This window comes from Crinia signifera, chromosome 4 (genome assembly GCF_055691185.1).
Source record: "Crinia signifera chromosome 4, ASM5569118v1, whole genome shotgun sequence".
Taxonomy (NCBI): Eukaryota; Metazoa; Chordata; class Amphibia; order Anura; family Myobatrachidae; genus Crinia; species Crinia signifera.
This window is the reverse complement of record NC_139220.1, coordinates 34,115,041-34,128,724: the sequence shown is the minus strand read 5'-3', so window position 1 is coordinate 34,128,724 and position 13,684 is coordinate 34,115,041. Positions and strand designations below refer to the sequence as shown.

General features: G+C 44.7%; 1 protein-coding gene across 1 annotated transcript in view; it reads left to right on the top strand.

Annotated features, from left to right (window-relative positions):
- PDGFRB (platelet derived growth factor receptor beta) overlaps positions 1-13,684 on the top strand; it is a 96,522-nt gene that overhangs the window by 52,894 nt on the left and 29,944 nt on the right. The window contains exons 3-8 of the mRNA XM_083181518.1: positions 62-370; positions 3,368-3,628; positions 4,745-4,872; positions 6,382-6,550; positions 11,070-11,262; positions 11,921-12,036. Coding sequence (XP_083037644.1) covers positions 62-370; positions 3,368-3,628; positions 4,745-4,872; positions 6,382-6,550; positions 11,070-11,262; positions 11,921-12,036 — 1,176 coding nt within the window. The remainder of the gene's footprint in view (positions 1-61; positions 371-3,367; positions 3,629-4,744; positions 4,873-6,381; positions 6,551-11,069; positions 11,263-11,920; positions 12,037-13,684) is intronic.

Sequence of the window (13,684 nt, the reverse complement as noted above, 5' to 3'; positions counted from 1 at the left end):
ATGAAAAACCCATTTATTAATGAACTGATAGTCACACATTGAATTTATTTTCTTTATGCAGGTTTGTTGGTTCTAACATGGAGAACTTCCTCCCAGGACATCACAGAGCCGGACTCCGAAATAACCCTCAATGTTTTCAGCACTTTTTCATTGAACTGTTCAGCTAAAAAGGAGATTGTTTGGAAGCATGATGATAATTCCATTAACTCAACCTTGGCCTACAGTAATGGCCAGTTCACACGTACGCTCACCCTCCACAATGTGACCGGCCAGGATACAGGAATGTACACGTGTGTCTACAAAAATCCACCTAATCCACCTAGATTCATAGATGATGTGAAGGTGAAATCAGTCTACATCTTCGTACCAGGTAAGAATTGCCTATGGTGGAAGAGAGGAGGGATATTTATACCAATATATGTACAGATTGCCACACTTTAAAATGGTTTCCAGTTGCTCTTTGTTTCTGTACCAATGTATCTAAGTTTGTTTTGCCATTACTGTTCTTGGGCAACGTAGTGCCAAAGGGAGAGGCATCGTCACACTGTCCTTGATAACCTTCTGTAGAGGGCTGGTCTGAATCCCAATATATTGCTAAGCAAATATATATTTTGACGCTCACTGGAGAACTTTTGCACACCCCGAAAGCATGTGCCTGACAAAATTAAAGAAGCATGGTCTCATGGGAAAAGTCCGGTTCTAGTGCTCATTAGACATTATGCCCTCAGTAGTAGTACATCTTACACATTATGCCCTCAGTAGTAGTGTCCCTTACACATTATGCCTTCGGTAGTAGTGCCCTTTACCCATTATACTCACTGTAGTGTGCCCCCTTACGCATTGTGCCCCCAGTAGTAGTGCCCCTTACTCATTATGCTCACTGTAGTAGTGCCCATACACATTATGTCCTCAGTAGTAGTGCCCCTTATTCATTATCCTCATTGTAGTAGTGCCCCTTATACATTATGTCCTTAGTAATAGTGCCCCTTACTCATTATGCTCACTGTAGTGGTGCCCCTCACACATTATGCCCTCAATAGTAGTGCCCCTTTTGCATTATGCTCACTGTAGTAATGCTCCTTAAAAATTATGTCCTCAGTAGTAGTGCTGCTTACTCATTTTGCTAACTGTAGTAGTGCCTTTTAGACATTTTGCCCTCAGTGATAGTTCCCCTTTCTCCTTATTCCCACTGTAGTAGTGCCCCTTACACATTATGGCTTCAGTAGCAGTTCCCCTTACTCATTATGCTCACTGTAGTAGTGCCAACTACAAATTGTGCTCTTTCAATGGAACGTAGAGGACAGTCTGTTGGCTCTGATACAATGGATAATTACATAGGTGAAGGAGTGCGTCAAGGGGCATGATAGCATGATTTTGTATGAATGGCATTAGTGCAGCCCCTCATCCAACAATGCAAAGCCATGAACCATAGTAATACTTTACAGGAGGTGTGGCCAAGTTGATTCAATTCATTTTGCCATACCCAGGAAGGGACCATATTGCACAGTACTTACCCCTCACGAGTCCCACGCCGATGGTAGCTGAGCTGCAGAAATCACTGAGAAAATGGTTTGGCCCATGCGCAGTAGAGAAATCACTGGGAAAATGGTTGATGTGCCAATTCCCTGGAGACCCGAGCATGTGCATTAGAGTCTGAGCTCTCTAGTGTTCACTCTACAGTGCTGCCAGCAGAGAGGAGGGGTCCTAGATGAAGGACGCTACCCACAGTGTCCTCTTCCCTTTAATCTCCCCTGTTACATAGTATTATGCACACATATTATGAGTGATAATCAACCAGTCAATCAGCCCATAACTGTCATTTTCTAACCCAGCCTGTAACATGGCAGTTTGGAGCTGATCGGCTGGTTGCTTATCACCAGAGGCGCCATCAAGGGGGTTCTGTGGGCACAGATGTCCCGGGCCAGGCCACTCTGACAGAGACGGAAGGGCCCGGACCACTGCTCCCAGAGCGCAGGCTTCTCCTTCATCTCTGGATGCTGGCGGCCATGTAAAATGCTGCAGCGTCTGGTGAGCCAATCAGAGCAGCGGGCTTCAGCTGGGGCAGTGCAGCGGAAGGGGGGTTGGTGGAGAGTCACTTCGCTCTGCTTCCCTCCAAGTGGCCAGCAGAGCCACTTTTTGAAGCTTAATACATCTGCCCCTAAATCTCTGTCCCCCCATTCAGTATAGCATTTTTGTATTAGTTTCAAGTTTCATGTGGGTGGTGCTCTGTGGTTTATAGTCACAGGGACAGGTCCAGAGAGGAGGGGGTCTGCACCAAAAATAGATACACCAAATGATTCATTGTAGCCAGGGCTTTTCGCTTCTGTGCCGGTTCCCCCTCTAGTCCCTGCACATACGATGTTTATTATAAACATGTATTTAGCAAGAGTGATACCTAGTATCAGAACTCATGACCTATTGCATTAATAGCTGTCACCTTACTGGTATAGGCGGAGCTATTTGCTCCTGCATAACAAGCATGAGTATTCTAACTTCTAGCTGTGAGAAGCTTCATACAGTTAGAATCTGCAGGAGCAAATAGCTCTATCAGTAAGGAGACACTGGTACTGATTACTGGGTCCAGAACTTGGTATGCTTATTTGGAGCTACAAGATACCAATTCTGCAAGTAGTAACAATTCACATTGGGCAAGATGCAGCAAGCATCCCAAAAAATGTGTGATGCTTGTCGCCAGCCTCCGCATGCCTATCTGCGTTTACTAGCGCCGTATGCATGAAGAATTCTGCAAAGGACGGCTCTTGCTGTAAGAGCTGTCCTGTGCGAAGATAGGACTTCTGGGTTCTGCGCCTGGAGTTCTATCTGCGCATGTGTCAAGTGCCGCACGTGCCACCAGGGATGCTGGGAGGGATACCATTGGATCCCTTATAGCAGGAGAAGTGCGATAGAAGCCCATAGGCTTCTATGGGCAATGATAAAAAAGCTTTGTCCACCGCATCCAAGTCCCGGAATGTACCGCATTCCGGGCTTGGTGCATATGGGGGCTTTGGACAAACCTTGGCCGCATTTTTTACTTTGCTGCATCTCGCCCATTGTGACATACTTTTCTCTACTGGGGTGCCTAGTAGACATCTCAATTTCATGGAGCTCCACCAAGAGAGTAGACCAGCCTTCCGGACATGTCTACATCTGCAGGGAAGTCTGCAGTCCAAAGGTCATGGTAGATGATACAATTCATGCTACCACATCTCTCGCATCTCCCATCTGCTATTCCCACCAGAATCTCCCAGGCTTCCCAACTAAAAAGTTAAAAAGTATGCATTGCAATAATACCACATCTGAGGTCTAAAACCCCCACAGGCAATAACAAAGCTTCTGAACATCTTCCTGTTTTCTGTCTATCACATAGATCCTACCGCATGGTTTGTGCTATCAGATGATGAGTTCCTGCTTGTCCCCTATAATAGCGAAGCCACCATTCCTTGCCGTGTGACCAACCCTAACATATCGGTGACTCTTCATGACAAGGCTACGGAAGCTGAAATCTCATATCCCTACGACAACAAAAAAGGCTTCACTGGTTATTTCGAAGATAAGAACTACTTCTGCAAGGGTTTCCTGGATGGCATCGAAATTAACTCAGAAACATATTTTATCTACAGCTTAGATGGTAAAGTAAAATTTGTGGTAGCATGTCATGAGGGCAAGGGTTGCGGCTGCAATAAGTGCATGGTGACCATGCAAATTGCAACATCATGGGAATTGGAAGAAATCTTGGAGGAATCGGGGAATCTACCGTATGATCTGGTTGTTGGGCCAAGCGTTATTGCACATTCCAATAGAGCATGTGTAATACCACATTGACCAACATGCCTGAGAGGGTTCCAAAATACTTTATTTTCACTTTTTGGGGGAATGGAGGTTTTTTTGGAACCCGTAGTGCTACAGATATTGCAGCATGTGTGGCCAACAAATACAAGATCACACCCATTCTCTTGTATTTTTGCTAATCTATGTATTGCATACTTGCCTACTTTTGAAAACAAGTTTCAGGGATATAATAGTTGGTAATAGAATTTTGCAAAGCGCCCTATAGAGAAGGCGTGTCATGCTCCTCCCAAAGGGTGTGTCTAGTTCCATATATGGAGAGATTGTGAAAATAGATTTTGAACGTGGCACCTAGAAGCGTGGGTGTGTACTGCTACATCTGAGAGGAATCTTTTAAAATTACTTATATCCAAATGTAGATGATCCCCAAATCAGTTAGTAAGAGATACTATACTTGCTAAAGTGCTGGGAAATGCTGCTGATGATGCAATGTAAATGTATCTGTCTCTTATTCCTTTTTTCCCCAAAAATGTAACAGTGTAATGTGGGCTACAATAGGTGACATGAGGGAGATTGCTAGACTAATGAGGGAGAGCGGGAGATTGCTGCTATTTCAGGGAGTCTCCTGCAGAATGCAAGAGGGGAGGTAACTCTGATGTATTGTCAGGTGCTGCGGAACCCTTGTGCCATATAAATAAACGATAATAATGATAAAATAATAATTCTCTGAATAAAGAATTTCCCTAAAGATTATAGAAAGGAGCAAGTCATGGAGCAACTTCTCCAAAGATCACAATGTTCCAGGACCCCCCCACCCCAACAGTAACCTCCCACTGGCCTATCACCTGGGTGACTTGTTTACCATCAGGAGCACTGTCTCTTTTAACAGCAGGCTGACAACTGTCTGCAGTCAGGCTACAATTGCAGTTACATTTCTTCTGTTTCCACTTTTTTCTAGTTAATCCCATCAATATGACCATTGAATCCGTGAAGCACGTGGTGAAGAAGGGAGAGGATATCGAAGTTATATGTTCAGTCTGGGATAATCACCTTGTGAAATTTACCTGGAATTTTACAGGGCTGACCGTGAGTATTAATGTTGATAGAATCATCACAAGCAGTGGTCAAATTGGAAATTTTGAAATGGGGTTATGGAAGGATCAGGACTATTTTTCTATGCGCACGCTCCCCCCCAAAAAAGGAGGGTGTTATCACCCAAAAGGGGCTTGGTGATACAGACATACCGTATTTGCCGGCGTATAAGATGGTCCCCCAACATTTCCACTCAAAATATAGAGTTTGTTATATAAGTGCACCCTGCGTATAAGACGACCCTCCCACTTGGAGGCATGTTTTTCCAGGGGAAAAAAGTAGTCTTATACGCCAGCAAATACAGTATATATAATGTGTGATGAGACAGTACTCAAATCAAAACTACAAAAAAAAAAAAGCAGTGCTCAAAGAAAGTGCCGGTATGCCACACCAGTGTATACCGGCCCATTTCGAGCACTGATCACAAGGGTCTATTATGTAGCATTGTGCACAGAACAAGAATGTGCTATAATTCATAGCAGCCAGCACTTAGACAAGGAGGTCACAAGCAAGAAACAAACCACACACCTACCCCATAACCAAAGCCTAGCTCGTTCCTTGGACTGGAGGTGTGCCGTTTGGTGGTAACTTCATAGCCAATCGCCACTCTCTCACAGTTGCCCACATTTATCTAGCACAGCCAATGAAATGACAGTTAGAAGATCATTTGTTGCTTTGGACAACTCCTTTATTACTCTCCGAGGCTTGATAAATCTCTGACAGCGTAATACGCACAACATCTGTCAACTGCCTATGTAAAAGGGTTCAGGTTGATTTGTGGGACGCGGTCATTAAGACGACAGTGTCTAGGTTGACAAATCAAAAGGTCGACGCATGGAAAAAAAAGTTGACATACATTAGGTCAACAAGGTCAACGGGTCAACATGAAAAAGGGTCAAGATTGGAAAAAGTTGACATGCGTTTTTCATGATTTATTTTTTTAAAGTAACTTTTTCATACTTTACCATCCCAGTGTGTGTAGAGGGAGAATAAAAAAGTGTGTATTTTGACCTTTTTCACATGTCGACCTTTTGACTGTTGACCAATAGTGGACGACCTAGACTGTCAACTTAACAACCCAATTATGCTTCATGGAAAAAAAAAAAAAGCAGGTGCACTCACTTAAACACTAAGGGCCTGATTCAGAGGTGTTCGCTAGGCTGCAGCCTAGCGAACATGTAAACGCCACCTGCCGCCAAACCGAAAGTCCACCCCGCGCCACGCGAATCCCCTTGCTAGCATGCAAGTGGGTGTGTACGCTTACATATGGGGTGCCACGGGGGCATTGAATATACAGTATTAGTAATAATAAATTGCATCCTATCTCGACACCAAGCCAACCGGGCTGCCCCTGAAACAACGGAACCCTAGGCTATAGCCTATATAGCCTATGCCCATTGCCGCCTCTCATTTTTAGGGTCCACTCTAGATCTACTGTAACTCTTGTATTTTTTCTGCTGCTTGTAATGTGTCTTTATCATGGTTGTTTCTTTTCCTCTTCAGACAGGGAGGCAACACACCCAAGAATCGGGAACGCCAACTATGAACTCCGTAATCTCTATTCTAAAAATACCAAAAGCTGACTTGGAAGACTCGGGGAATTATACGTGCATCGTGGAGGGCGTCATTCTTGAAGACAAGAAGAGCAAACAGGTTGAAGTTCGTGTAGTAGGTAAGAAGAAATAACACTTTGCTGTTTTTAAGTTTACTTTACCAGACCAGAAGTAGGTGTGACCTTGTTCACATTTATGGCTTAAAGGGCAAAGCTGACAGCAAGAGCAGAACTTGCATGTTTTCCGTGCATGCTCCGGAACCAAGTGCACCAAGCAATAGGCCATGCAGAGCCTTACGCATCTAAGCCTGGACATACTGTAAACGCCAATCGACCAATTCAATTGTTGGAACTAAAAAAGTGGTACTGTGTAGAAGTAAATGGCAATACATCATTTGCTCCCAAACACTGGAAAAGGGCCAAAAAATGTTTTTTTTTTTTTTTCTGACAAATTAGTTACATTTGTTTGAATTCACCAGTTTCCATTCAACAAGTGTTTTTTTATGACATTTTGATGCAAATAGTCGATTGCTATTCATAATCATACATTAACAGATTTTTATGTCAACAATTGAATTGGTTAGTTGGTTGGTAAAATAGATAGACCATCTTAAGGTGTATGGCCAGCATTAGGATCATCTTCAGTTAGGATTGAGTAAGACTAACTTGGTTTCACCTGGGGCCAAATGTAACAGGGTGTGAGAATCAGAAATTGCGAGATTTTGGGAGAGGTTTCCCAGGTTTTTAAAGCGGCAATCAATTACATGGCAATATCAACCTGGTTTTACAGTGTAATTGATTGCCGCTCAAATTATTTTTGAAAAACCCGCCCAAAATCGCTCACTTTCTGATTCCCACTGTCACAGCCCAACGGAACAAGGGGGGAATCTTACCGGGTCCGGGGGCACTGGTGGTGCAGGCGGCAGCGGTGGAGGTCTGGGCTATATGTGTCCTCAGGCAGCTACAGGCGGGTCTGAGCAGTGCCAGGGTTTTCAGACGTCTGCAGGTTATAAAAGGAAGTCTCTGGCAGGCATTCCCAGGTATAGGTTGACTCTGCTCCAACGTCCCTTGTGCTATTATGTTCCTGATATTGTTACTGACCTCATCCGGTTCCTCACTACCTTTATGCCTCATCCTACTGTACTACAACTGTGCTTCTCTGTGTTTGACCAAGACATTGGACTCTCCCTTTTGCTTAATCCTTTGGTACTTCCTTGCCCGCTTGTTGCTGATCTGGCTTAACGACCATGCTTCCATATTCTACCTCTCTAGTACTTATACCAACTCATAAGGGAAATCTGACTAGGGGGCTGCGACCGACGTGTTGGGTGCCGCAGAAGCCCAAATACCGATTGGTGGGGTCCTTAGCAAAACCCCCCCGGCATGGTTAGACTCCGCGCCCCTGCGTCAGGTCACACCAATTCTCGAGTTGTTAGACCAGTACTACAGTTTGTGACACTCACACCCTATTACATTTGGCCCCTGGACTGTAATGGGGTGTTCTAATGTAGGCAAAGGGCGGGATGTTGTAACATCCGCGCCCATTATCGCCGGGCATCGCATTATTAATAACGGCATATGCTCTAACATATGCTGTTATTAACGCAAGGGACAGCTCTTGCGATAAGAGCTGTCCCTTGCGGTGCGGTGCCGGCACTGGACTTCCGGGTCTGTGACCCGGGAGTCATCTGCGCATGCGCAGACCCCGGCGCCGGCCGCAGGGCACACTAGGAGGGATCCGTGACGGATCCCTCAAGCACCGCTGCGGTAAGAAGCTTTTGCTGGCGATTCCCTCCGCATCGCTGTCTCTGCGGAGAGACAGTACAGCATACAGAAATGCGGTAAAAACCCCGATAACAGGGTTTTTACTGCATTTCTGTGATAGAGAATCTCCCCCAAAGACAGAATTATAGGCTGCACACAACTGTGTATACATAAATATGAGTCTCTTTTCACAATTATCTTTTATATTTATGTACTCCCTCACTTAATAAATGATTAAGCATTTTACAAGCAAATTGGACCTTTAAATCTCTGGGTTACACAACAATTACAAAATTTAAATCCACAAATAATATGCAAAGTTTAAAACATACTTGCCGACTTTGGCATACTCCTTTCCGCGAGAAGCCCGGAGAGGAGTGAAAGGGGGCGGGTAGAGGCTTCGTTTTGGGGGCGGGGCGTGGGTGATGTCATCAAGCCCCGCCCCCATGACGGGCTGAAGCCTCAATTTGCGGGTCCGTGGGTGAGGGGCTAAAAATGAAGCGAAATGCCGCGAATTGCGTCATTTAGCCCCGCCCCCTCCCCGCGGACCCGCGAAAGTCATAGTTTTTAGACCGCAGGGAGAGGGGGAGCCGGGCTGTGGGGAAATGCGGGAGACTTGCCCCCCTTCCCGGGGGACCGGGAGGGGGACCCGATTTGCGGGACCCTCCCGGCCATTCCGGGAGGGTAGGCAAGTATGGTTTAAAATTTAAAACCAGTACAAGATAATTGTATTTAAATTTGGAGCTTTGCATATGAAAATTCTTATAAGCTCCCTATACTTCAACTTCTTATAAGAAATTAAAAGGCGAATATAAAGCTTTGTTATTCCATACCTCATTCATAAAATATTATACTTTTGATAGGAAATAAACAATAAAATACAATATGAAATACTGCATTTCGTATTCATGGCACATTCGTATTTACAAATACGAATATATATGCCATCGAAAAATTACGAGTAGGAATCAAAACATTCAAAAGAATGATAATTCCTAATTTACTAAGCCGTTAATTGCCGCCGCTAATTGCCGGTAAAATACGCCTGGAAAATACACTTCATTTTCCAGGCGTATTTGATAGAAGCCTGCACAGATCAGGGAGATCCGTGCAGGCTTCAGTGTAAAAATAAACGGCGTGGGGAGCCGGTCTTGATTTTTAAAAATCAGGGAACAATTTAAATAGGTTTTCCTGTATTTTTTAAAACAAGCACCAGGCCCAAGGGCCGGTCCTGTTTCCCAAAATACGAGGCCAAAATGACCAGGGGCCCCATATTTTGTGAACCAGCACCAGGCCCAACCAGCCAACAGGGAATACGCCGCTAATTGCCAGTAAAATACGCCTGGAAAATACACTTCATTTTCCAGGCGTATTTGATAGAAGCCTGCACAGATCAGGGAGATCCGTGCAGGCTTCAGTGTAAAAAAAAATGAAAAAGTAAATAACAAAAAGAAACGGCGTGGGGAGCCGGTCCTGATTTTTTTAAATCAGGGAACAATTTAAATAGGGGTTTCCTGTATTTTTTTTAAATGAGCACCAGGCCCAAGGGCCGGTCCTGTTTCCCAAAATACTGGGCCAAAATGACCAGGGGCCCCCATATTTTGTGAACCAGCACCAGGCCCAACCAGCCAACAGGGTAATGCCACAGCTGGGGGACACTTATTATATAAGGCCTGCGGCCAAAGCATTACCCCCGACCGGTCAGCCTGGGCAGGAGTCTTGGAGTAGTGAGGACTTTTGGGTTCTGCTGTGGAACTATGAATCCCAGCAAGCCTGGGCCGCATACTGGGACTTGGAGAACCACAAGTCCCAGCATGCAGCCCATTAATAGGCTTGCTGGGACTCTTAGTTCCACAGCAGACCCAATACTTAAATAAATAAATACACACACACACACCAGAAAAATAAAACTATTACACTTAGAGTCCACTCATACAGATACTTACCTATCTTGACACGTAGGTAGGTTTCCTCTGTCCGTCCAATGGTCCTGAAGAAATCCTATTAGGGTACCTGTGGAAGGAATCCATACTTATGGGGGTCCTCCATGTCTATGTAGGCATCCACGGACCTGGCAAAAAAAAAAAAAAAAAACATCACGACACCCATGGACTAAGAAGAGAGCCGCAAGATGTGTTTGTTTACATCCTGCTGCTCCTCCTCCCGAATACCACTATTGGCCACCTAGCGGCCTAGCGACTGCTGATTGGCCGCTAGGTGCTGCTAGGGGGCCAATACGGTATTCAGGAAGCCTGGGCATCCATGTACTTGGCAAAAAAACTAACTGAACATCGCGACACCCATGGACTAAGAAGAGAGCTGCAAGATGTGTTTGTTTACATCCTGTGGCTCATCCTATCGAATACCGCTATTGGCCACCTAGCGGCCTAGCAACTGCTTATTGGCCGCTAGGTACTGCTAGGCAGCCAATAGTGGTTTTCGGGAGGAGGAGCCGCAGGATGTAAACAAACACATCTTGCGGCTCTCTTCTTAGTCTGTGGGTGTAGCGGTGGTCGGTTTGTTTTTTTGTCAAGTCTGTGGATGCTACATGGACAGAAGAGGACGCGATCTAAGCCAGAGGACCCCGTAAGTATGGTTTCCTTCCACAGGTACCCATATTAGATTTCTTCAGGATCAGCGGACGGACGGAGGAGACCTACCTACGTGTCAAGATAGGTAAGTACCTGTATGAATGGGCTCTGAGTGTAATAACGTATTTTTTTCTTAAGCTGTGTACACGCGATGCACCTAAGCGATTTTGACTACATCGTCAAAACTTGTATCAAACTTGTACATACCCAGAGAATTACATGTATACATATAATTGCACATGTGAACTAGCTAAAGTCTCTTTCTTTCTTGTCACTTCCGCTAGAAAAAGGCTTTGTGACCGCAACCATTGACGAAGACTCTGAACAATTTGCTGACTTACACCAATCCCTATCGCTGAAGGTTTATATTCATGCCTACCCAGAACCCACCATCGAGTGGCTGAAAGGCAGCACTATGCTAACAGAGAATAGCACCAACGAAGTCAACATAGTCAACAAAAACGTTGCTGAAAACATGTAAGTCATTATTTATGTATTATCCCTGTTGGATGTTTTCATTATTGCCTGTGAGTGTTGAGTTTTATAGTTAGGTAGACTAAATTACACATATGCAATTATTTCAAATTTAGGCCCTTATTCGGGTTCACTTGCAAAGGCAAATTCCTTCTCAAATGGACAAAACCATGTGCACTGCAGGTGGGGCAGATGTAACTTGTGCAGAGAGAATTAGATTTGGGTGGTGTTTTACTTCAAAGTGAGATCTACAGTATATTGCAGTGTAAAAATAAAGCAGCCAGTATTTTCCCTGCACAGAAACAAAATAACTCACCCAAATCTAAATCTATCTGCACATGTTACATCTGCCCCACCTGCAGTGCAACATGGTTTTGTCCATTTCAGAAGGAATTTGCTTTTTGCAAGTGAACCAGAATAAGGGCCTTAGTATCCAGCAAGTGAATATTATTATTTTTATCATTATCATTACCATTTGTATATATGTAGAAATTGAATTTCCCACCTAGATTTTATGAACAATGAAAGTCACATCCTTGTACGGGTGGTTACAGGAAGTCCCAAGTGGAATTAACACTGCATGGGTTCCACAGCCCCATGTTGCTTTTGTGTAGGAATAGGAGAAAGTGTATGATGCCAATGACCAATATTATTTTTCCAGGTATATTAGCCATCTGACTCTGGTGAGAGTTAAAGAACAAGATGGAGGTCCTTACACTCTAAGGGTCTACAATGAGGACACGTTAGTAGAAACTCCATTTAACATTCAGATCAATGGTAAGTTTTTATGCCAGAATATAAAACAGTTAATTGTCAGTGGCATTGGGCTACCCTCTGATTCAGTGCATTGGATCAGATAAGACACTGGGTACTGGGTCAATGTGGGGGCATATGACTGGGCAGTGGCGCATGCAGGGGGGTTTCTGAGTACCCAGAAACCCCCCGGGAGTCTAAGGGCCCTAGGCTGAAAGCTGAGGGTCCCTTCTTTGGATGGGTATAAGAATTTTAAAAATCGGCCCTTGGGTTACTGGAAATTACTGATCCAGGCCCTACATGCTGAGCGGTTGATATAATACCCCCTACCACCCGCGAGGCATCAAAGCTTCCCCCACCCCTACCGCTGGAGGATCGGTAGGGGCCCTAATACATTGCTATGCCCAGGGGTCTACACTGCTGTTGACGCCCCCTTGATATACTGTGTATATATATGTATGTGTATAATATATATATATATGTGTGTACATATATTTGTTATTATTATTATTATTTATATACATTTGGTCTATCTATAATACTTTAACTGACCGGCATATACTGGGTCACCTAAGTGTCCATCTCCGTGCTTTGCTCCGCCCCTCTGGAAATCCCCTTCTGAAAATCCTCCATTTGCCCCTGCTGGGTGTGAACTGAGGCTGGTCCCATCCTGTCTTTATTTCCTCTTATCCAGTCATGTTCCAGCCAACGTTTGTGGTATAGCGGGTCAACAGGGTTTAGATCGACCCAGGTTGCCACCACTAGAGGTAGAACAGTTAAGCAAAATCTTGATAACACTGCAGTCCACCCAGTCATACCCTCAGTGTTTGGCATACTTAGATAGAACAAGGGCTGCATAGGCTCGAGTGAATTTAAGAGCCTGTGAATTTGATGGTTGTAAATAAAGCTATTGAAGAAAGTGCAAAGTTCCCAGGGGAAATCTCAGGTTGAGTGGCAGGTAGATCTGCCAATCAGGTAGCATAGGGGCATCAGCTTAGAGAGGGGTATATTAGGTGATGCTGGTAGGAAGTACTTCCTCTTTGAGTCTGGATCCCCACCCTCCCTATCCCTTTCCATCTGTTCCAATTGGCTTCTATAGCTTTAATTATTAATCGGCGAGAAGGTGCTCTCGACCAGCAGTCAGGTGGGGTGTCAGGCTGTCTCTGTGCGGTATTGCTCCCCTTTGGCAGGACGGTGGGCGAGTCTGACTCAGGCGGTATTGTCGGATTGGGGCGCTTCGGTCGCTACCATGAGTAACACCCTGGGACTGGTGCTGGTCTCAAGTGCTTTCTTTGCCATCCCTTAGACAAATAGGGGTCATACCATTACAATAAATATTCATGACCTGTTTAAACTTATGCAGTGGTTGTCCGTGTCGTTATTTATTAGAATAAGGTGTTTGTGTGATTTATTTCTAGGCATAAGAAGTTAAGTAAAGGTATAGGCCAAGCAGCATAATTCATTAGGCGCCTTAATGGGTATGACTAGGAACATGTTGAGTGTTCGGATTCTTTTTCGTGGACATGTTGAAGTGGGGCACTGCTTATGCGTTCGCAGCATGGAGAGTGCCAGGTGTCTTTGGTGATACGCCCAGCCTGAGAGAGCAGTCCAGAGGACTGATGTGCAAACAAAATACACGACCGATGTATGTATGTGAGTGCAAATGTCAGAA